The 22,662-nt window shown below is 40.9% G+C and overlaps 1 protein-coding gene across 1 annotated transcript in view; it reads left to right on the top strand.

The window, feature by feature from the left end:
* Window positions 1-22,662, top strand: part of nbas (NBAS subunit of NRZ tethering complex) — a 181,837-nt gene that overhangs the window by 39,944 nt on the left and 119,231 nt on the right. The window contains exons 22-31 of the mRNA XM_031726216.2: window positions 990-1,076; window positions 2,210-2,363; window positions 9,141-9,326; window positions 12,317-12,490; window positions 12,857-12,990; window positions 16,507-16,569; window positions 18,207-18,329; window positions 18,412-18,514; window positions 19,154-19,231; window positions 19,366-19,520. Of these exons, the coding sequence (XP_031582076.1) occupies window positions 990-1,076; window positions 2,210-2,363; window positions 9,141-9,326; window positions 12,317-12,490; window positions 12,857-12,990; window positions 16,507-16,569; window positions 18,207-18,329; window positions 18,412-18,514; window positions 19,154-19,231; window positions 19,366-19,520 (1,257 nt within the window). The remainder of the gene's footprint in view (window positions 1-989; window positions 1,077-2,209; window positions 2,364-9,140; window positions 9,327-12,316; window positions 12,491-12,856; window positions 12,991-16,506; window positions 16,570-18,206; window positions 18,330-18,411; window positions 18,515-19,153; window positions 19,232-19,365; window positions 19,521-22,662) is intronic.

Raw genomic sequence — 22,662 nt, forward strand, 5'->3', positions numbered from 1 at the left:
TAGGGAATGTCATTAAAAAAAAAACCAACAGTGAATGAGGCTGATTTTATGCGGGACTTCTCGATCTCTGTTATCCTAGTGTTGAAGTTCCAAGCTTAATCAATGAACTGGCGCTGGAGTGTTGGTGAAAAACCCTCCTGCTTTGGAGTGTTGACATAAATCACAGCTGCTGCTTGCTTCTTATGTATTTTGTGATTGGACAGAATTTATGACCGTGCTAAAAACTGCTGCAGCGTGTGTGTGCGCTCGGCCTTTAACTGCACCAAAGCTGTAGATGATTTGTAGCCCACGCTATCTCCTTGAGTTTTACAGCCACAGTACATATTTTTCTGTCCACAAACAAATAGATAACAAGAAGCCATGCATTAATCCTAGAAAAAAGAAACAAACCCCCAAACAAAACTGCTTTTGTTCACCCCGGCGTCTTAGCATTCGTGTCGTTACGGTGTTTGTGTCCAAGCATCGGAGTCCTGTCAACGCTGACACGTGAAGCTACAGAGTCATTCTTCACTTTGGCTTTCTTTTTTTTGCGTGTCCCCTATTTATCTTCCTTAGACCTGTCACACTCAAGGAGACCAGGAAGAAGTAAAGCTTGGGACCAACGTGGCGTTTAGAAAATAAAAATCCCCGCTATTTACAACCGAGGCACGATTCAGACTCTCTTCAGAAGTTCTTTGACTTGTTTATTGTTGTGATTTTGTTTTTTTGCCTCCTCCCATTTCTTTTTCTTATTATACTCTGCTCTTTCCATTTCCCATATGTTGCTTGCTCTCTAGTTTTGCTGTAGTTTATGGCCATGTTTACTTTGAGACAGTAAATGCCTTTGCTGATTTATAAGGTCCCCATTATGCCTGGGTGGGTAGATGTCGCGTGTTGCGGTTTATGGGGTATTGGTGTGCTTTTTCCTAAAAACTGACCCCTCTCTCTTGCTGTCTTTCTCCTTCTGTCCTCTCGTATATCTTGCTTTTTTCATTTTCTTTCATTTACAGTCTGGATGACAGAGGTGAGCTGGTGTTGATTCCGTGGGACGAGCAGAGACACAGAGAGATGGACTGGTGTGAGGCAGAGGAGTGCAGGTAAACAGGTTGCATCACCCCTGAGGCGAATGTACTGCATTCTAGTTCTGTGCATAAAGTATTATTAAAGCCAACAGTTAAACAAATGTGACGTAACGCGTCATAATTAACTCAGCCCGTACCCGGGATAACAAAGCCCCTCGCAGTGTAGAATTGTTAAAATTCATGCTCCAAACAGGCCAGATGCTTGTGCTGGCATCATTTTGTGAAACAAAACATGACATCCTATTATCCAAATGTTAAACACAGCCATAACCAACTAATACCAAATCTTGTTGCACTGCCAATTTATGCCATTTGCCTGCTTCTGTAGGCAGGCCAGGCTTCATTTACAATTTTATTTTTTATTTTTTTTGTTGCTCGTCTGTGGGGAGTCATAACAGCAGTTGCATACTGTTGTATATTTGGCTGGGAATTACAGGATGAATGTTTGATAATGTGATTGGAGCAACATTCCTGGCGACTAGGTTTAAGGCAGTGTTTTTTTTTTTTTTGTAGCTATGTTATATCTGTGCTCTTCCAGCTTCTGTTTCCCTCCTTATCTCTCTCCCCTCTCTTTGCTCAACTCCTTTACCGTTGAGTCAGGTGATATTCTGTGTTTTTCTTATCAAAAATCCTACTATGTTAAACTGTCTTTAAATACTAATATTTGGGCATCTCTCCCCGTGCATCTCGTTCACAAATGTGTTACTTTCATTTAAAAAAAAGGAAGAAAAAAAAGAAGCAAACAAACAAGTAATTTCCTAAAGCAGCGGGGCACTGTAGGTAGTAGATAAATCGTCCATTTTTAGGGGAACATTTTCAGCAGAAGATCAGTTCCTTTTGTGATTATTCACAGCAGCACGATCCTCTGTGCTATGTTTTTGGGCAACAAAATAGGTTTATGGCACAGGAGTTAGGCTTTGGCTTTTGGCTCAACAAAAAAAGAATTGTATCAGTGCATTGTTTTAATCTGTTTGTAAGATTTTTTTTTTTCTTTTGATAAACACATAACTATGAATTATCGCCAAAATAAAAGACCTTTTTCTCTCACTAACTGTTCCTGCTCTAGCTGACTAGCTAAAAATCATTAAAGGAATAAAGTGCACATGCAAGGAAACACCACTCTTCATCCATGTCTTTTTCTTTTTAAGAGCGGTGCTGGAGCAGAATTTGTTTGACGATGACAGTTTCCTGTATGACGAAGCCCCAGACCTGCTGAGATTCCGCACAGCCACGCCCTCCATAGAGCTGCTTACTGATTGGTACATTAGCAGAGCCCAGGATATCGACTCCTGCTCCAGACAGGTACAAACATTCTGCGTATCAGCTTGTAGCTTACAGTCAGTCACTATATGTTTATGTTTTACTATGCAGAAGTCTTGAGCCACCCCTCATTTCTTTCACATTTTTCTAGGGAATTTGGCAAAACCAGAGTTTTAACAATTCTAATGAGCTTGAAAGTCAATATTTGGTATTCTTACCTTCAGCAAGCTTTCTTATAAGTAGTCTTCAGGAATAGTTTCCCAGGCTTCTTGAACATTCAAAAATCTTCTTTGGATGTTGGCTGCCTTTTGTTCTCTGTGGAGATGATCCCACACTTCTTCAGTAATGTTGAGGTCCGAGCTCTGGGGAGGCCAATCAATGACTGTTAACGTTCCTTTTTATGTTTTTCTATCCACATATGCTTTACGGGATTGGAAGTGTATTTGTGTTCATTGTCATGCTGAAAAATGAATCCATTGCTAATGCTTTCTAGATGGTATGGTATGGTGGAACAAAAGGAAAATCTGATGGTAGCTAACTCCATCATTTGAGAAGATCTCCAACACCACTGGTTGAAATGCAGCGCCAAACAATGATAGAGCCTCCACCGTGTTTTAGAGATGGTCTTAGACACTGACTGTACCTCTCTCCTGACCTCCTCTGTACATAGTGTTAATGATTTCAACCAAAAATTTCAAATTTGTATTTATCACTCCATTAGACCTCTTGCCACTGATTTTTAGTTCATGCTATTTTATACCTGTCATACCATTCCTTCTTTCCACTAGTCAAAATATGCCTAATAATACAATTTTTGTATATATACAAAGTTGTCTGTTATGTGTAGACACAACATTCATTGCTTGAGCTAGGTGTCTTTTTTATGGTTGAATGATTCAAAGGTCAGTGTTTAGTGGCTTAACAGACAAAAACATTCTTCTGAAAATAGTCGAGTACAAGGACTGGATTGAAAATCAGTAAGAAAAAAAAATGCAGCCAAGAACTGTTGCTCCAGAGCACTTTAAAACATTTCTTACTTTGACCTGGAAGCAAAATGTAATGAAATGACGTGTGATTCAAGACTTTTGCACAGTACTCTAGGTAACACTGCGCTGTAATGGTGCAAGTCATCGGGCAGTTCTCTGCTGTTCACTATGTCATGTCTCTCCTCGTGTATATGCCGATTTAGGGTGCCACTCTAAACAACTGCTTGCTGGGTAATCAAAAACTGTAGCAGTGATTGAGCTAGGGTGCAGAGTAAGAAGCATTAAAAAAAGTCCTTTCTGCAGCTATTTTGATTTTCATGTGATTAAAAAAGTGCAAGCATGGGTGCTATCTAAGTAGCTATTGCATCTTACCCTTCCTATGACAGCAGAATTTTTTACCTGACCTTGCAGACTGTAATAGCAATAAATGTTTTCCTGCTGACCTCTCGTGGCCTTACAAAGCCTTTATTTGTAATCTCAACCTTAACCCTCAAGCATCCAAGCTGTTTTAGAGACTAAAATGATCAGGTGACCTTGCAACTTATAATTAGTTTGTTCGTCCCTTATTACCGATGCAAATCATTTCCAACTGGTCGTAGTTCTTCTGTTAGGGGAAACCTTTTACGTAGACTGGTAACGTTCCTTCTGCTCGATTGGATCTTACAGCTGGGGAGCAGCAGAAAGGAATTAATAGACATCTGGCTATTGAAAAGACAATTGTTTTCGCACACTTCTTTTAGATGATGAGGGCAGAAAAATATGACAAGCTGGGATTCAGCCTGCAGAGGGGATGTTGCCAGTCTCCATCAGTCAAGGTCACTTTGATCTGATCTGTGACAGTTATTATCATATTTGCCATATGGACTTCTAATGAAGAGAAACCGAAGCTTATGTCATCCGCGTTCTGATGCTGTAAGTGAAAAATAAGACTTGATAGGACTTGTTTAGTGGAGTAATGGGACGTAAACGCTATAGCGGCCCGATCTCTCCACCCACACTATCCACGCTGCAGCTCCGTCCCCTCTTTACCTCCATCAGAGTGATGGATCAAGGTTGTCACAGCACTCTCTTTGTCTTTGTGAAAGGACTAACTAGGGTGCAGTCATATCTTTCCCCTTCATTTCTCCGTTTTATCCCTTCCACTTGCTGTAAAGAGGCTGGCGAAATAGAGATTTTGGGGTCCATTGCTCATTTTTGAAGACAACTGGGGAATCGCGCCTTTCATCATCCACTCAAGAGAGAAGGAAAGGGAGCGATTCGAGTGCATGTGTAAAAGGAGGCCTTTGTTAGTCTCAAGGAATCACACCAATTCCCTCTTTCATTCTCTCCCTTGTTCGTTTTAATTAGACCTCATCTTCATTTGCTCTATCACATCTTACTCCAGGAGTCTCTTTGGACTGTCCTGAACTCTCACGTCTCTGGTTATTTCACACATTTTGTTTTTTCTTCACATGAGCAGCAGTGACACAGAAATACATCAGAAAATCTCTGCTGCCATTTGCTGAGCGCCCCCCCACCACAGCCACCCCTTCTCCCTGCCCTTTTTTACGTTTCGTCTCGTTTGTTCTCTCTTATTGGCACCCTCCTCCCATTCGTCATCTGGCCCTGTTTATGCTTGGGAGAGCGTTTTAATGGAGTAAAATGGGGCTTGATTAAAAGGAGCCACATCAGAGGAAACTGGAGTGTTCTAAACCAGTCACAAAGTGGCAGGAGGCGAGACACTGATGGGAAGATTGACAAGATGACTCAGAGAGAGACACGAGCTAGGACAAGCAGAGAATGGAAGTGCAGCCGAAAGAGGAGATAAATGCTGGGCCGATGCAACAGCCCTTGTTAGGATAGTGTATTACAAACACAGAAAGAGGAGAGGGCAGCACAGATAGGTGTGGAGATAAAAAGGGAAAGCAATCTCATGGAAAGAGCTGTCTGTGGGGAAGAAAATCACCAGTTATAAGGGGGTAAAAGGGTAGGAATAAAGGATATTAAAAACAAGTGGTTGTTGTGCTGGCAACGAAATGGCACAAAATGAGAGGGTGGCTTTGAAAACAAGACAGAGCGCGGGGAGGCTGGCATACAGAAAAGGCAAAGGGGCAGGCTGGGAGTTCAAATGGAGGCCAGTGTGGTGACTGTTAAGAGGTGGGAGGGAAGGGAACAGGATTAAAAGTGAGCAGAGCTGATGAGAAAATGTAAAAATTCTGTTTGAAAGAAAGGAGTGTGATAGGACGAGGGTGAGAGACAAAGAAGCATCAAATTGAGTTGGAATATTACAGTGAAGAGTGGAATCTGCCATTGTGGCGAGAGGGGGCGAGCACAAAGAGAGAGGGTCGTGTTACAGAAAGACGAGGGGAGGGGATGGAGATGAGGTCGTAATTAAAAAGTGTGAGATTTCAACATCTGAATTGTCTGTGGTTAGCTGGGGAATCTATCTCTGGAGAGCAGGGAGGAGTGGAAAGAACGAGGAGGATCTTCACTCACAGTTAGATCAATAGACTTCCCCCTTTCGTTGTATCTAATTGCTCAGGCTCTGAGTCAAGGTGATTTGGGTTTTGGGTTGGATGTGTGTGTGTTTGTGGGGATACTTTTTGCAAATGAAGACATGCAATTATTTATTCGACAATAAGTAATGTGTGTTGAGATAAGCTGAAGACAACAAGATTGCATTGATTGTGTGTGTGTGTGTGTGTGTGTGTGCCCGTGGGCACTTGTGCCTTTGTGTAGGAAAGATGCAGCAAGGATGCGTGCGCTGTCTCTAAAAGGTGTAGAAAAAGCAATCATCACCACAGGACCCAGCAGCATCTGCTATTGATTGGCTAACATCCACAGGTGGCCGAGCATCAATTGGCTGGGCGTATTGCCGGCATATAGCTGGTTGCATATTGATTGGTTGCTCTTCTGGATGGAATTGTATCGATTAGGAGCAGCAGGAAGCCCAAAAGCTCAGTGTTTTATTGCGGAAGGACTAATGATTGGATATTAGTAATGACTGACAGCTATTATTTGCTTTTGGATTGGACGGGATATTGTTTTTTCCACGTCCCAGTCCAGTTATCTCGGCAACAATTTTTATTGAACGAACATTGCTGCAAACAGGCTTTTTATTTACCTTCTGCCCAAGTGTCTTGGTTAAGAAGTTGGGTTAGAGTGTGTGTGTGTGTGTGTGTGTGTGTGTGTGTGTGTGTGTGTGTGTGTGTGTGTGTGTGTGTGTGTGTGTGTGTGTGTGTGTGTGTGTGTGTGTGTGTACACAGTTTGGCCCATAAGTATTCAAACGATAATGACTTTTGTAGTTTTGTTTCTGTACACCAACACAATGGATGTTAATTGAGCAATCCATAAGTGATTGAAGTGCAGATTTTTAGCTTCAATTCAAGGAGTTTAACACACGTTCATCAATAGAAGCACAGAGGCTTTAAAACAAGGCGAAAACCACTGGTTGCACCGAAGAAGAGGAAATCCAGGTTAGACTCTGTAAGAGAACATCTAAAAGAGCCTGCACAGTCCTGGAACACATTCTTTGGGCGTGTGAAACCAAGATTAGCTTGATTTCATTTCTATAGATGCCCCTAGAGTCTTCTCATCTAACTCACAAGATGAAACTATTAAACTGTTCCATAAATTACATAACATGCTCTCTGTTGACACATTTTATTGCCATTCAAGTTGCGGAGCCAGCAGTCTAAGCAGACAGGGGCTACCAGTGTGCTCTCCAGCCAGGTGAGAGATGTAATCTCAATAGCATGTGTTGGGATCTCCTCCCAGTAGGACATACCTACTCCAAGTCAGATGCCTGAACCACCTCCACTGGCTCCTTTTGATGTGAAGGAGTAGTGACTCTACTCTCCAGCAACCTATTCAACCTGTTCCTGTGAGAGGGTGGTGTGGCCCCAAAGTATACGTGGCAAATTTTTCGTCACTGTTGACAATTATGCTGTTGGTGGTTTATGAACGCGTTTCTTTTGTTAAACAATGAAAGTGCTGATATGCTCTTTATCATGTAAGCTAAAGGCCTGAGACAACAGATCTTTGTACAGCTGGCTGGAAATTTGTTCGTTCTTTCTCCCACGTTGCCAAAACGGCAGCCACTGAGTGTACAGTGCATTGTTTCACACTCGACTGTTTGACCTTCATCAGGTCTTTCATCACAACACCATCTGTGTACTTGTGATGCACAGTGTGAATGAATGTATGCACTGAAAATATTATGGAAGTGTGAAAGTACCCAATTTGGGGCACAGTAACAGCTTGTTTAATATCTCACTGACAGTGCTCTTTCCTTAAAACGTCCAAGTACAGGGAGTGCAGAATTATTAGGCAAATGAGTATTTTGTCCACATCATCCTCTTCATGCATGTTGTCTTACTCCAAGCTGTATAGGCTCGAAAGCCTACTACCAATTAAGCATATTAGGTGATGTGCATCTCTGTAATGAGAAGGGGTGTGGTCTAATGACATCAACACCCTATATCAGGTGTGCATAATTATTAGGCAACTTCCTTTCCTTTGGCAAAATGGGTCAAAAGAAGGACTTGACAGGCTCAGAAAAGTCAAAAATAGTGAGATATCTTGCAGAGGGATGCAGCAGTCTTAAAATTGCAAAGCTTCTGAAGCGTGATCATCAAACAATCAAGCGTTTCATTCAAAATAGTCAACAGGGTCGCAAGAAGCGTGTGGAAAAACCAAGGCGCAAAATAACTGCCCATGAACTGAGAAAAGTCAAGCGTGCAGCTGCCAAGATGCCACTTGCCACCAGTTTGGCCATATTTCAGAGCTGCAACATCACTGGAGTGCCCAAAAGCACAAGGTGTGCAATACTCAGAGACATGGCCAAGGTAAGAAAGGCTGAAAGACGACCACCACTGAACAAGACACACAAGCTGAAACGTCAAGACTGGGCCAAGAAATATCTCAAGACTGATTTTTCTAAGGTTTTATGGACTGATGAAATGAGAGTGAGTCTTGATGGGCCAGATGGATGGGCCCGTGGCTGGATTGGTAAAGGGCAGAGAGCTCCAGTCCGACTCAGACGCCAGCAAGGTGGAGGTGGAGTACTGGTTTGGGCTGGTATCATCAAAGATGAGCTTGTGGGGCCTTTTTCGGGTTGAGGATGGAGTCAAGCTCAACTCCCAGTCCTATTGCCAGTTTCTGGAAGACACCTTCTTCAAGCAGTGGTACAGGAAGAAGTCTGCATCCTTCAAGAAAAACATGATTTTCATGCAGGACAATGCTCCATCACACGCAGCGTCCAAGTACTCCACAGCGTGGCTGGCAAGAAAGGGTATAAAAGAAGAAAAACTAATGACATGGCCTCCTTGTTCACCTGATCTGAACCCCATTGAGAACCTGTGGTCCATCATCAAATGTGAGATTTACAAGGAGGAAAACAGTACACCTCTCTGAACAGTGTCTGGGTGACTGTGGTTGCTGCTGCACGCAATGTTGATGGTGAACAGATCAAAACACTGACAGAATCCATGGATGGCAGGCTTTTGAGTGTCCTTGCAAAGAAAGGTGGCTATATTGGTCGCTGATTTGTTTTTGTTTTGTTTTTGAATGTCAGAAATGTATATTTGTGAATGTGGAGATGTTATATTGGTTTCACTGGTAAAAATAAATAATTGAAATGGGTATATATTTGTTTTTTGTTAAGTTGCCTAATAATTATGCACAGTAATAGTCACCTGCACACACAGATATCCCCCTGAAAGTGTGATGTTGACCACTGATCTTGTCTTTTTTGTTTCTTCAATGTACTTTTAAGTAGAATTCATGTAGTCAGCCTCCTCTAACCTGTTTTCAAGCGTGTTTTTCATTTGGTTTTCTTTGTTTCTTGTCTCAGGTGGACTGCGCCCTGTCGCTGGTGCGTCTTGGGAAGGAGCGGGAAATCCCCGGGCTGGAGCGCTTATGCGATGACTTGGTCACCATGGAAACACTTGTGTATGAGACATCATGTGAACTGGGTCTGACTCTTAAAGATTTGCAGCAGCTCAGCGACATTGACAAACTCCGCCTGCTCATGAAAAACGTATGTGACTTAATTTTCCACCTGCTTAACTGCACACTGGGAAAGGTTGACCCCCACCACAGAAACTGTTATACTTTTAGCTGCACAAAAACATGTATGCACAGCAGGTCTGGTAACTGAAAAGCTCACTCTGTACAAAAACTGGAAGATAAAATACCAGTAAAAAGTTTGGACGCATGGGGTACGTGTGTCCAAACTTTTTACTGTTTCTAATTGTCTTTGTTTTTATCTTTATTATAATGAATGTCATTCATTTCATAATTTCTTCCTTTATTTATCCTTTTCGAATACAAATAATTTATTTATTTTTTTCTCAGTTGACAAACGTTGTTTTCCTCACGCAACGCTGTTAAATTGCGTTTCCCAGCCCGCTTGCTTTGTTTCACAGCCTGTGTGGGTGTTCATTGTCTGAACAAATAGAAAGCTTGCCTCCCATTTCCCTGCCATTACATTTCTTCATACAGTTCCACTTTATAGTTACTTTATTGTCCTTGATTGTTGCTTAAAAGAACATAATTTATGCTAATTGCAACTGGAATAGGCAACAAACAGAAAAGTTTAAAAGACTAATTGAACGGCAGCTTCCAAGTAAATTAGTTCCTTTTCATTCCTGAAATCACTCATATTTGATGATACGAGCTTCCTTTCCAACAGCAACATGAGAGCTATGAAAGCTATTCTATATAGCAGGTACTACAGTTACAAGTCCCCTTGGAGTACATAATATGAGCTGTCCTCTAAATTGTAGCTAATAACTGCCAGCTTTAGCCTATGAGGACCATTGCCAGTAGTATCTGCCACACAGGCAGGCAGCCAGCAAATGTTGTTGACTGCACTAACACATGCTGTTTGACTGGTACTCCCTCTGGACGCTGTGTGTGTGTACGTACGTATGTGTGTGGTTGTGTGTGTTTGAGTGTTTACCAAACTCGCCTAGATTAAATCTCCCTCTTTGCCTGCGTCTGATGTCTTTCTTTATCAGAGAGACAGTACAGCAAAGCAAAAATGTTGCGCGTGGGTGTGCAAGTTTGCATTTAGCATCCAAGTATTTTTTATTTATTTATTTATTTTTTTGAATCTCATTTTTCCTGCTGATGCTCTCTTATCTGTATATCCTGAGTCAGAGCTGTCGCAAGGTGGGTGCAAGGCCTTGCACGAACTTGACATGCATCTGCTCAAATCACAGCACAGCCCACATACTGCAGCTATTATGGTTCAAGTTCAGGCTTAATTGCACGGCACAATTTCATGTAAATGCGGTTTGAAGTACTTTGCAATTTTCTAACAAACATTCAAAAACAGAGAAAAAAATATTCAACTAACTTTCCTTGATGTTCCAAACACACACACACACACACACACACACACACACACACACACACACACACACACACACACACACACACACACACACACACACACACACACACACACACGCATGTCTTGCGTTCTTATCTGCACCATCATGCACCATCATGCAGACATCCCATCATTCCCAAATTCATTCTGCAGCTTGATAAAAACTATAATAAGAACAGAACTTCTAAGAACAGGACTAAATAGAGTCCTTCTTGTATTGGGATCACAACGGTCTCAGTATTATTGTCTTGGTTAAAAGTTTAAACTTTTGGACTACATTCACTTTTAACCCTTAATTTGCCAGAAGAAGCAAAGACTCGCTTTCTGGGGATATGAGGTGAATCATGGTAGCAGAAAGTATTCACAAGATAATGCTGTCTGAACATGGACAGAAAAAAAATCAGCTGTGTCAAGATTTTACAATGTGCACAAATGCTTCCTGAAAGATCTGAAATGATTTCATTCATTTTACAGCCAAATGTAAAAACTAAAGTACATTAGCAATGTATAAATCTTGGTCAATGAAGGGTTAAACTTTGTCTTCATTTTGATATCGACTACCACCCAGAAAGACACATTAAGACAAAGTAAAACCACCTTTAGTAGTAGTTGTGTCTCCTGGACCACTTTACGTAATGATGATACTCACACTTATACACACACACATACACACACACACTCATAGTCACAAGCTGAGAACAATACCAACCATGCTGTTGCGGCTTGTAACAAGGAGCACTGCAGCAGATGGTACGACCCCCACAGAGCCTTGATCTCAACATCTTGGATTCAGTCTGGATGCCATAAAGAGACGGAGGCATTCAAGATGGCATAAATCCACTGAAGAACTGTGGCAAGTTCTTCAAGGTGATTAGAACAGTTTACCTGCCAAATCCCTTCAAAAAATAAATAAATAAAATGAGTATCAGTGCCTTTTAAAGGCAAAGGGTGGCTGCATCAAATGCTTATTTGATTTTTTTCTTTTTACTGAAATCTATAAAGTTAATTGATCAATAAAAACTGATAATGGCTTTTTATAAAGCATTTTATAGCGTCATTACTTTTAGTGCCCTAATGCCAAATGCCAAAAAGCCTTCACTGGTACAGCATCACAAAATTGCTGCTCCCAAAGTTTGCTATTGGAGAGGATGCTGTAGGAAATTTATAGGTGATTGGCGCAAAATCTGTCTTTTTCACTGTGGAAATTAGCCCAGCTTGTGCTATGTAACTGCTTGGTGTTTGGATCAGAAACCTGGTGACATGTCAGCAGGCTCTCAAAAGCCAGAAAGGCTTAGCTCAGTGAAATATGTGTGTCTATGTGTTGGTAGTTCAGACCCCTTGTTATTTGTGATCAGTGCAGTATTCCCTTTCTAAATTTAGTCCATAGGAGTCTATGACTGCAAACAGAAAAGTATCATGTAATCATGTTATCATGTAAATGTAAAGCACAACAAATGAAGAGCATAAAATCAGTGACTAGAGTTTCTTATTATTCTACTAGTATGAATTTTAGCCCATGACACCACTCGCTTTAGGTGAATAATCTATTCAACAACACACTAGGTCACATTATTTTTTGTATCCTGCCTGAATTGCATCTTTAAGTATCCTTAATGTCTTTCTGTTATCAGTCCAGCACCGAGCGCTACATGAAAGACTCCATCCAGTGGATGGTGCCATTCCTGCATCGCTGTGAGGGACAGAAAGAGGGTGCTGCTAAATCTCTGCTCAGAGAATACCTGGTCAGCCTGGCCCAGGAAGACCTCACCCTGCCCCTCATCATTTTCAAGCACTCCAAACCTGATGCAAGTATCCGTATACATACACACACACAATGCACAAGCGTAGTCGGCGTCACACTTGGGTAACCATAAATGGAGAGACAGGAAAATGAAAGCACATCCACGTAGACATTGCAGCTCTGGCTGTTTGTGTGATGTCAGGGCCGATGTTGTTGCCCCTGCGCTGTAAATGCTGTATTTATGACCCCATAAGGACGCAGCCAAGGAGAGGTCTCTGGGCCATTAGAAGCCATGAACCACACACACAAACACTCCAGAGGAAGAAAACGCTTAAATTGATGCAATGCTTGAGTGTGTAGGTACAAATATATTACGGGGTCAATCACACATTGATATGCACATACTGACTCTTATTCTTCTCTCCTCCAGTGCCAGCAGAAGATTATCAGGGACCCAGACCAGCTGATGGAGGTCGCTTTGGAGTGCATCTACAGCTGTGAGAGAGACGACCAGCTCAGCCTCTGTTATGAAATCTTGGAGTGTCTACCACAGAGGGGCTACGGGTCAGACACACACATCCACACACACAAATCGCACACACACGATGCCATGCATGATAACGCACAAGTTAACAAGTCAATTGGGCATATTCTGGTAATGACAGAAGTAAGCTTTATACATTACATAAGCCATGATATAAGGATATTAAAGCAGTCCGGCGCTGCCTCACCCACAAGAATACATTGCTTCCAAGCAACCCACCTTTTTCCTTTCCTTTCACCTTTCCATCTCTCTTAGGACCTATCAATAAACCTAACTACTGCCTCAGGTTCTGCTCCTCTCCCCTTGTACCTTTCTTTCCCTCCTCCTCTTCTCTCTTTTACGCTTAGCTCTGACTCCAAGGAGCCATCAGTTAGCGTAGCTACAGTCTACACAGTATTTCCTACCTGATGGTATTGCTGTCTCTGCCTTTCTCTCCCCCACCTCTTCTGCAGCACATTTTATTTCATATAGCAAGAGAGGCTGTCCTTTAGGTTCCCCATGAGGCTGTGTGGGTATGTAGTGCATTTGAAGGAGAGTGAGCGGGTAGTGAAGGACTGAGCATGGGAGGGGGGGACAAAAGAGAAAATTGTTGATAAAGTGGACCGTTAGAGAGTCAAGAGTAGCTGAAATTAATTCTAATGACTTATTCTTGGAAGGATTATCCATCCAGTGTGCACATTATTTGAGAAATTAAATGACCACTTTTGGCGAGCTTTGTTGTTTATTGTTCGCTGGCTACAATATGACAGCCATGCTTTTCAGCAATTAGATCTTTTTCCTTTTGCAACTGGCTCACGTAGCTCCAGTTTGATATGCATTGCTGTGAGTGGCATGTATTTATTTCCTTCAAATAATGCCACAGTGGGGGATAACTGTACTGAAATAAGTCACTGTTATGGGCAACAAGCAATGTTTGGTTGGGGACGTGATTTCAGCCGCAGTGCAGCCTTCCACTACACTGAGGAAGTGTAACACAGACAGATAGGTGTGTCGGTTTTACATTTTAAAGTTGTGAATTAAAGATACATTTTTTAGCACATGTCATGGTGAGGTATCAATCATCCATCTGTCCATTTACAATTCATAAGATTTGCCACTCTGAGAATATTTGTCAGAATTTAGTTAAACTTGCACACACTGATCACCCAATGATGGCCACCCAAGGTCGCAAGGTCGCATCTGTCATTTTATGAGGAATAACCTGTGAATTGTGATAGATTATGAGTCAGATGAGCTACTACATCATTGATGTTCTGGTTTCCACTTTTCCTTATCATCCATAATATTCCATAATATTATTAATGTAGACTAATCTAAGCTATTTGCTGGGTTAGTTTATCTAAATCACAAAAATGTATTTTCCCTCCTTAAAAAAAACATGAACATAAACCTTTTTTATGACGTTATTAGCATTTCTAAGCAATCAGCAACAAACAAATTGTTTGATCTGTTTTTACCTTAATGGCACACTAGCTAATCCTGAAAAGCTACTCAATAATGTATACATTGCTAGCACCCATATTAATATTAGGTATTTTACTGTCAGGGAAGTTTACATTGATAAATGTAGATGTTTCATCCAAATATGAGCACTGCTATTACTTTTCAGTGTATTTAGCTTGCTAGTTTTTCCTCAAATATATACTTTGCTTTAACCCATGATCCATTTAAATATTAAAAAGCTTCTCATTGACAAAATTGTTAGCAGACTTATTATTGTTTTGTATCATCTAATGAGGTTTTATTTATTTATTTTCTTTGTTTTGTTTTTAGTTTAGTTTTTATTAGATTCAGTGTTAATTTTTGTCTTTTTAATTCTTCTTCTTATTGTTATTATATGTAGGGATATGAAAGAGACAACATTTATAGAAATCAGTGCAGTTATTACAATAAAAACACAGAACTGTTTGAATGCTGTTGACTCACAGTCTCAATAAACATGCCCATCAATGCCATCAGGCATATTTTAATTTAATTAAATATGGTTTTCCAAGTTTGCAAAATTGTTTTACTTAGTTTAATTTTCCCCCCAAAAAAGTTTATTTCATCTGTTTCTTTTTAAAAGTACCAAGAAAGTAGAAGATATTTACAAAAAGAGCACAATGACAAGCTTTTTTTCCTCATGGCGCAAAGTAAAAAGAGGAGAATATTTAAATAAGATGCATAGAACTGATTTACTTATGTTTGCGACACGTAGTTTACTGCTAGTTGCATCGCCTTTTAATGCCGCTTGATATTAAAATGAAGGAACTGACTGCAGCTGCTTTTAGAAACAACCAGAACTTTTACAGATCGTCTGTAAATCTAATGGTCGGTATTTTGGGGGTTGCACTCACACCAATTTTTTCCTGTACAGTAAATCAGGTGCTAGGTGCAGTTTTTTTTTCTTTGGCTATATAGTGTGCAGAACTTAAAGTACTCAGAACTGTGTACTGGACAGGGCAGAATTGTGTCCTGCTCAGTATATTTTACTGTATATTGAACAGGTTACCCTCTTTATTTCTCTCATTTAATATTTAATTGCTTTATTATATAATAAATTGCAAGTTTTAATGAACACTCCATAAAAAAATTGCTTTATTGTTACACTTTTGCTTTCAGTGAGCATAATACCCATATATGCATTTCAGACTAAACATTTTCTTTCTGCTAGACAGACCAGCTTTCTGCAGTGTTTGGTTTAGGAGTGCTGCAAAGCGCTGTACTGTATATGCAATGCCTTCAATTTAGCATTTCTCTCAGGAGTGATGTGTCTGACTTACTAAGCTGAAAATTGCTACCCTGGCCAAGAATATTACAGATTTCTGCGAGCTAGGAGAGAAACCATGACTTAGTAGTTTCAACCCAATTTTCTGATATTTCTTGTGAGACAGCTTAATTAGGTCTAAATCTGCTCAGAAGAATGTAACGTGCGTTCAACCTTAGAGAGTGGGAAATCCAAAAATGGACAAGGGATTAGACAGTGATTGAGGAGAGGGAAAAAATAGAATGAGGGAGAAATGGGTATTAAAAAGAGGAAGAGCTAGAGCTGGAGATGGATTTGCACAGACAGTCAGAGATGGGGGGGGGAAAGCAGAGAAATGGAAAGGTCAGATTTTTTTTTTTTTTTGAACAAATAAATAAATAGATACATTAAAAAAAAAAAAAAAAACCCTCACTCGCTCACTGACACACATTCACAGTCACTGATGCTCATAAACAGAAGGTTGTTTCATCAGGGTCAGTACTCTAGTGGGGCGCAGGCCAGCCTGACCCAGAATCCTTTGCCTCAAGGCAAAGCATCATGGGGTTTTATTTTTAGTGGAAAATCAGTACAGCCTCACTGGTTGGCCACGTACGCACACATTTACGGTACAGTGTAGAAACTGTACTGCCATAAATACGCACACAGGCATGCGCTTGGGGATTAGGCGTACACTTTATGATGCAAATCTTTTTCCTACTTTGCATTCTACTTTATTTATTCCAATTTAATTTTAGTAACACAGACACACAGAGAAGTAACAACTCTTTTTGTGTGTTTTATCCTTCTACAGGCCACAGACAGACATCACTCCATCACTCCACGATCGGGTGGACAAACTTGAGAAACACCTGAGGTAAAGTAACACAGTCTGTCAGCTTTCACTTCCTCTTCTCTTTTGTCATCTTCTGTCAGCATAAGCAGTTGGATTTACAGAACAAAGCTGGTTTTATCATTTGCTGCTTTTTCTTTTTCTTTAATAGACTCGATTTAACATCGTGGGTTTTGATCTTCCTTTTAAAAACCCCCCAAAAAACTTAAGTATTCACACTCCAATATTTCTCGTCTGTATTTATTGGCAGGGCACATAAATTGCTGGGAGGAACAGCCCTTTAGTTTTTGTGATTATTGCTGCAATGCTTGGGAAACGTTCAATGTGTAGAAATACTTATTGCTTGGATGGGTACACATACAACTTACGCACATGCTCAGTATCAAGCGTCCGGTGTGCGTCCCCTGGCACAAGCTCAGGCAATTTCTCTGTTACAGGTTTAAATCGGCAGTGTGCCTCTGTCTCTCTTTCTCTTTCTCATCCACCCTGCTCCTCAGGGTGAACTTGCAAACACAAGGCACTGATGAGGAGGAAGGATGAAGGTGGGGATTGGGGGAGGGAAGGAGGGCAGGAGCCTGAAGGAAATGGGAATGTGGATGATGATGATGAGAAGGAGGAGGAAGCAGCAACAGGAAGCAGCGTTAAGGCTTAGTGTGTCCTTTCACATACAAGTTTACTCACATATTTGCACACAGACATACGCAGCTATGCACAAACACACCTCGGGGTGGGAGGTGGGGGTAGTGTGTTCGTGTACATTTGTGTTGAAGCACAGTGACTCACACGCTCGTATCCAGATGAATCAGGCAGTAAATGCAAAGTGTCTTCTTGCCGAGCGCCTCCAGAATGAAAGCCGTTTTCAGCTGCTGCCACTACCACTTGCTGGCGCATTAATATGTGCATAGGAACATGCAGACCCCCCCCCTCCTCCGACACACACGCACACACACATGGACACACATAACACTTCACACTTGAGCAAACATGTACACACAAACACAGTTGTAAATATCAGGGCTTGTTATATGTCTTACACTCACACACATATAGCTACACACACACACACATACAGAGGCACCTGTTTACTATGGTAATGAGTTGCAGCAGAGAGTGAACATCTGTAGCAGCACGACCCTGTTGAGGCTGGTGGTGCCATGCTAATCCCTCACCGACACACACACACGCACACACGCTTTCACTGTTTCTCTGTCCCTTGGTCATATAAGACTGCATGCATTCACGTGCTCCTAGGTGCTGTCATTTTGACGTGTAGTTTATCACGCTGCTCTTCAGTCTTGCTCTACGTTTGCTCCATCTGCACCACGGCTCGCAAATGACTTTCTGCTGCCAAAATAATGAACAGCTTAGAGTTTACATGTCTTCTGTCTCTCTCCCTTGGATCGCTCACAGGTTTCATTTTGCCATGTTTTTGTCTTGCTTGGCGTTTCCAACTGTGACGCTTACTGATGCCAGTCATCCTGTCTTTGTGTTTTTTGTTTTTCCTGAATGAACGTTTTGAAAAATGCAACTTTTGTTTTTTTGTTGTGGTTTCATTGTGTGATTTTCCTAATCTTAGTTTGTGTGATCATATTAGCGGTTTCCCCCTTAATGACAACAGTGATTACATGCTATATTTGTCCATCTATTCCAATGCCTAACAGTGTGGTTGAGGTTCTGGAGAAACATGGTCTACAGAAGCCCATCTCGTATGTGAAAAACAGCCAGAACAATGACGAGGAAGCCCACCAGCTAATGGTGAAACTGTGTCGTCACACCGGCCGCAAGTATGAGCTTTGAAAAGTACACATGTATGAATAGACACATAGATAAATGCCATAAACATGCTGAATGTTTGTGTGTGTCCAGAAACCCTCCAGTGAGTGAGAATATGTGGAGAGTTCTACTACAGGACCTGCTGGATATGCAGCAGAACGTTTACACTTGCCTAAAACCAGAGACATGCCATCAGGTAAAACACTTCAGTAATATTGGGAAAATTTGTGTTGGCAAGGTGCATCCAGTATTCACTCTGATTTTAATTGGGATTCTAATTTTAGCTAGAGACAGGTGGATCTCACTGAGGAACCAAAGACACTTTTTATATTTATTTATTTCACTCCAGTTGAGTTCATAATTTTCAAAACTGACATCAGGCTGTACTGCGGAAAACTTGAAATTAGCAAGTGTGATCACAATCTCGTAACAAAAAGTTTTATTGTGGGTTTTGTAAACTTTTTGGCAAAGAATATTCACTTCAGCTGGCTAATGGGACAAACGCTTGTTTAGAGCAGTTCCTCATTAGCGTTATCTTGTAGACCCAGAGGCCATGTCCATTATTTATATACAGTTTTATGCAAAACACGCATTATCCATAGACTGTTAGGACTTGTACTAACATTAAATGTGTAATTAAATGTGTTAATGTGCCTGCATTTTCATTTTGTACCTTGGGTGACACTGTGGTCTGTAATTCACACATTAAGCTGCGTGTTACCGCTCTCAGGCAGAGTTCAGATAAAATACTAGAGTGCTACAATGTTACAACTTTTGTTCGGTTAAACGCTGCCTCTCCCTGCATAATATCTCTCCTCCTCCCTGACCACTGCAGGTTTTTGTCGAGTCCCTGCTGTGCTCCAGCCGAGTGGAGAACATACGCCTGGCAGGACAGCTCATGCACTGCTCCAAGGTACATTAAATAAGACGCTCCTTCGCAGAATTACACTCCAGCTTCACCCTGGGTTGACCGAATATTAAACTGCTTATTAATTAAATTAATTTTGCTGTCTCACTAATCCCCACATGTCATATTAATGTTTCCAGGTCAGTCAGGATGTTCCTGTCAGCTTGTCTTTTCGGGGTAAAGGTTATGCTCTGAAGGTTGCCTATGACAACAGCGTGGAATTAGTGCTGGCTGCTGCCAGGGAGTACTTCAACTCATCCAAATTGCTAACAGACCCCTGCATGGGGCTGGCCAGGTGAGCAGGAAAAGAGAGAGTATTTCCTTTCCCCAGTTCTTTATCTTTAAGGTATTAAGGTGAATTTATTTCAAAACTTGTACGGTCACTACCATAAAGAAGAAGTGTTTATTTGCTTGTGATGTGTGAGACACAATGTTTGCTTCTGTGGAGGTAGGTGAATGTTATTGCACTTGTATGGCTATGACCAGGAACAAAATAATGGTGTCTCATTATAATTTTTCACCTACTACATGAACTGTATACCAGGTGAAATATTTACACAGTGCTATGAGTTTTTGTCCCCTAATGATTTCTTAGGTTTTAGCTTATTTGTCACTTTTGCACGCTTTGGATCCTCAAACAGTTTTTAAAATTAGACAAACATAACTCAAGTAAATAGAAGATGCGTTTAAATGATGATTTTATGTGTAGGGAAAAAAGATATACGAAAACAACCAGTTATTAGTTTTATGGGGAAATTAGCATTTTCTCAATTAATAAATAATTCAAATTATCCTTTAAAAAAGCATTTTTTATTTAAACAGGCTATATTTCTCCAATATTAAAACTGATTGATGATCTGAAACGTTTAAGTACAAAAACCTAATAAATCAGGAAGGGGGCAAATACTTTTTTACAGCAATGTATGTGAGTGCATATGTGTGTGTTGCTGGCCTCTGATCTCAGAGGGGGGTCGGTGGGCGTCTAACCTTGCCGTCTGTTCCTAGTGGGGAATTGGGACAGTAATTGGGTCGTCATTCATTTATAGTAACTAATACAAAGACCCCCCTCCACACATTTGGACATCACCATCAATTGTAACACTTCCACTGTGTGTGCATGTAAATCTGTGCACGTGTGTGTTATTTGGGTGAGGGTGTTGGATAAAACATGGTGTGTGAAATGTCTGTGGTGCTGTGAAATTAATAGTCCACACATACTGGCTGCCCACCAACTAATGGTCAGACTGTGTCCTTTAGATTAAAATAACTGTTCCACAGACACACATTTTACCCTGTGTGCTAAATAAGACACACACTAGGACAGTTAAACAAACTACACCTGACTTTGCCCTAAACAAGTGTGGTCAGTAGCAACAGGCAGAAGGACAAAGGGACTCGACTTAAAATAACACGGGGATCCCCTGAAACTGATAAAATCTTTGCATCATAATTTTCTGGGAATAAACACACAGAAAGATAAAGAAAGAAAAGAACAAATGCGATAAAACAGATTAATACATGAATGAATTTACATATATATAAAATAAATATCTGTAATTATGCGTAATATAAAAAAGGGTATCCTAGTTTAGCAGGGCACAGTCACCATGGCAACTTGAGCCGATCAGGCTGCAGACGGCTAAGTGACAACTTTTACGAAGGAGACCCTAAGTCTATAGACTGAATTAGTTGTTTTTTTTAATCTTCTTTATTTCAGTTTTATTTATATATATTTTATTTATATAGCACTAAACCACAGCAATAGCCACCTCAGAGTGCTTTATATTTGTAAGGTAAAGACTCAAGAATAATTGAGAGAAAACCCCAACAATCAGACAGCCCCTTATAAGCAAGCACTTGGCGAAAGTGGGGAGGAAAAATTCACTTTTAACACAAAGAAACAGGGAAGGTCGGGGTGAAGGGAGGGAGACAGGACAAAGTAGTGTGGAAGAATAATAATAACTAGATAGCGAAAATTTCAGAAGAAAATTTAAGTGTGCCTATGCCGCTGCTAATCAGTGTAGTTTGCCGTTCATACGGCTACAGAGAGCAAAACTCAGCAGAGCAGCCATTCTCCACCATGAACTATGGTAAAAACAAACACCGCTCGCGCCTCACAGATGACAGCTTACAGTTTTGGGTAAAGATGAAGTGACTTTGTACAGCCCCGATTTGCAGACGCTGTGCACAGAGGTTCATGAGCAGAAGTCCCATTGTACCACGGCAGACCCGACAATGTTTGCATGAACACGCTTTGAAGCATTACGTTATGGACCACTTTTCACACATGGTTGGTGTACCCACACAGCCGGCTGTAGCTTTTCAACTCACAGCCCAACACACACCCAAAAAAACAGCCGAGAGAGCACAGACTTTACGCCTGTGGGTCCACCTCCCCTGCAGCGGCACTGCAGACCACGCCCCGCCACACACATCAAACACGTAAAATAAATATTTATGCACTTTTGCATTCACTTTTTGTTTTTTGTTATTTTTACACAGTGTTCTGAATGATGAACAATGGTCTACAGCCAATCTTGTGTATTGTTATACAAACTTTGGTTGTAAGATTCAGATAACTATTTAATAAAAGCTAAATATTTTATATGAGAGTAAGAAAGAAAAGTATATCCTTGTGTCCACCTTTCTCTGTTAATGCCCTACCTGGCCCCCTGGCAAAAGTTTTGCTAGATCCTCCCCTGCACAATTACCAGCTGTCAGCTACACAAAAAAGGAGCTTGGTGTTTATTTGTCTCTCAGAAACAGTTCATAACTTCCCTTCAACTCATTCATGTCACCTAAAGTGTAAACCTGTTTCTCCATCACCTGTTCAGCTCTGATGATTCAGTAAGGACATCTCCTGGTTTGGACCAGCCCTTTTTTCAGCTGTGGCTCCAGCAAACATCAGCTGATACTAGAGAGTAAAATCAAATGAATTCTAACAACAGCTGATCAAGCTTAAACGTGCTGCTGTTGTTTAGCGCGATAAACAAGAGCGAAAAGCCGATCATTGATCAGTTTCATGATTGAAGTTTCAACAGGCGAGAGAATGACAGGGGAGGCTTCCTAAGGACAGAATAAATCATAATAATTTTTCTGAATGTGGGACGATTCCGTTTGTACGGCAACTCTACGAACTAACCCTTATGAATAAAATAAAGTTCAACGTCAGTAACTTAGCGCGCACACAGCTGTATAGAAACTCCCGTCGTGCTAGCTAGCAGTTTCGCTGCAAAATTTCAGGCGGAAACTGGAGGATAATAATAAGAATAATAAATCCGAGGAATAGTAATAAGTGTGCCTCTTGGCATAGGCACACTTAACTAATGATTAAACGGAGAATGGTGTGTGAACACACAGGGACTGTAAAAAGGTGAATGAATTGGATATTACGTAATTGCAGGAAAGCCGTCCTACATATTTGTTTAATATGTACA

The sequence above is a fragment of the Oreochromis aureus genome, linkage group 15 (assembly GCF_013358895.1).
Source record: "Oreochromis aureus strain Israel breed Guangdong linkage group 15, ZZ_aureus, whole genome shotgun sequence".
Classification (NCBI taxonomy): Eukaryota; Metazoa; Chordata; class Actinopteri; order Cichliformes; family Cichlidae; genus Oreochromis; species Oreochromis aureus.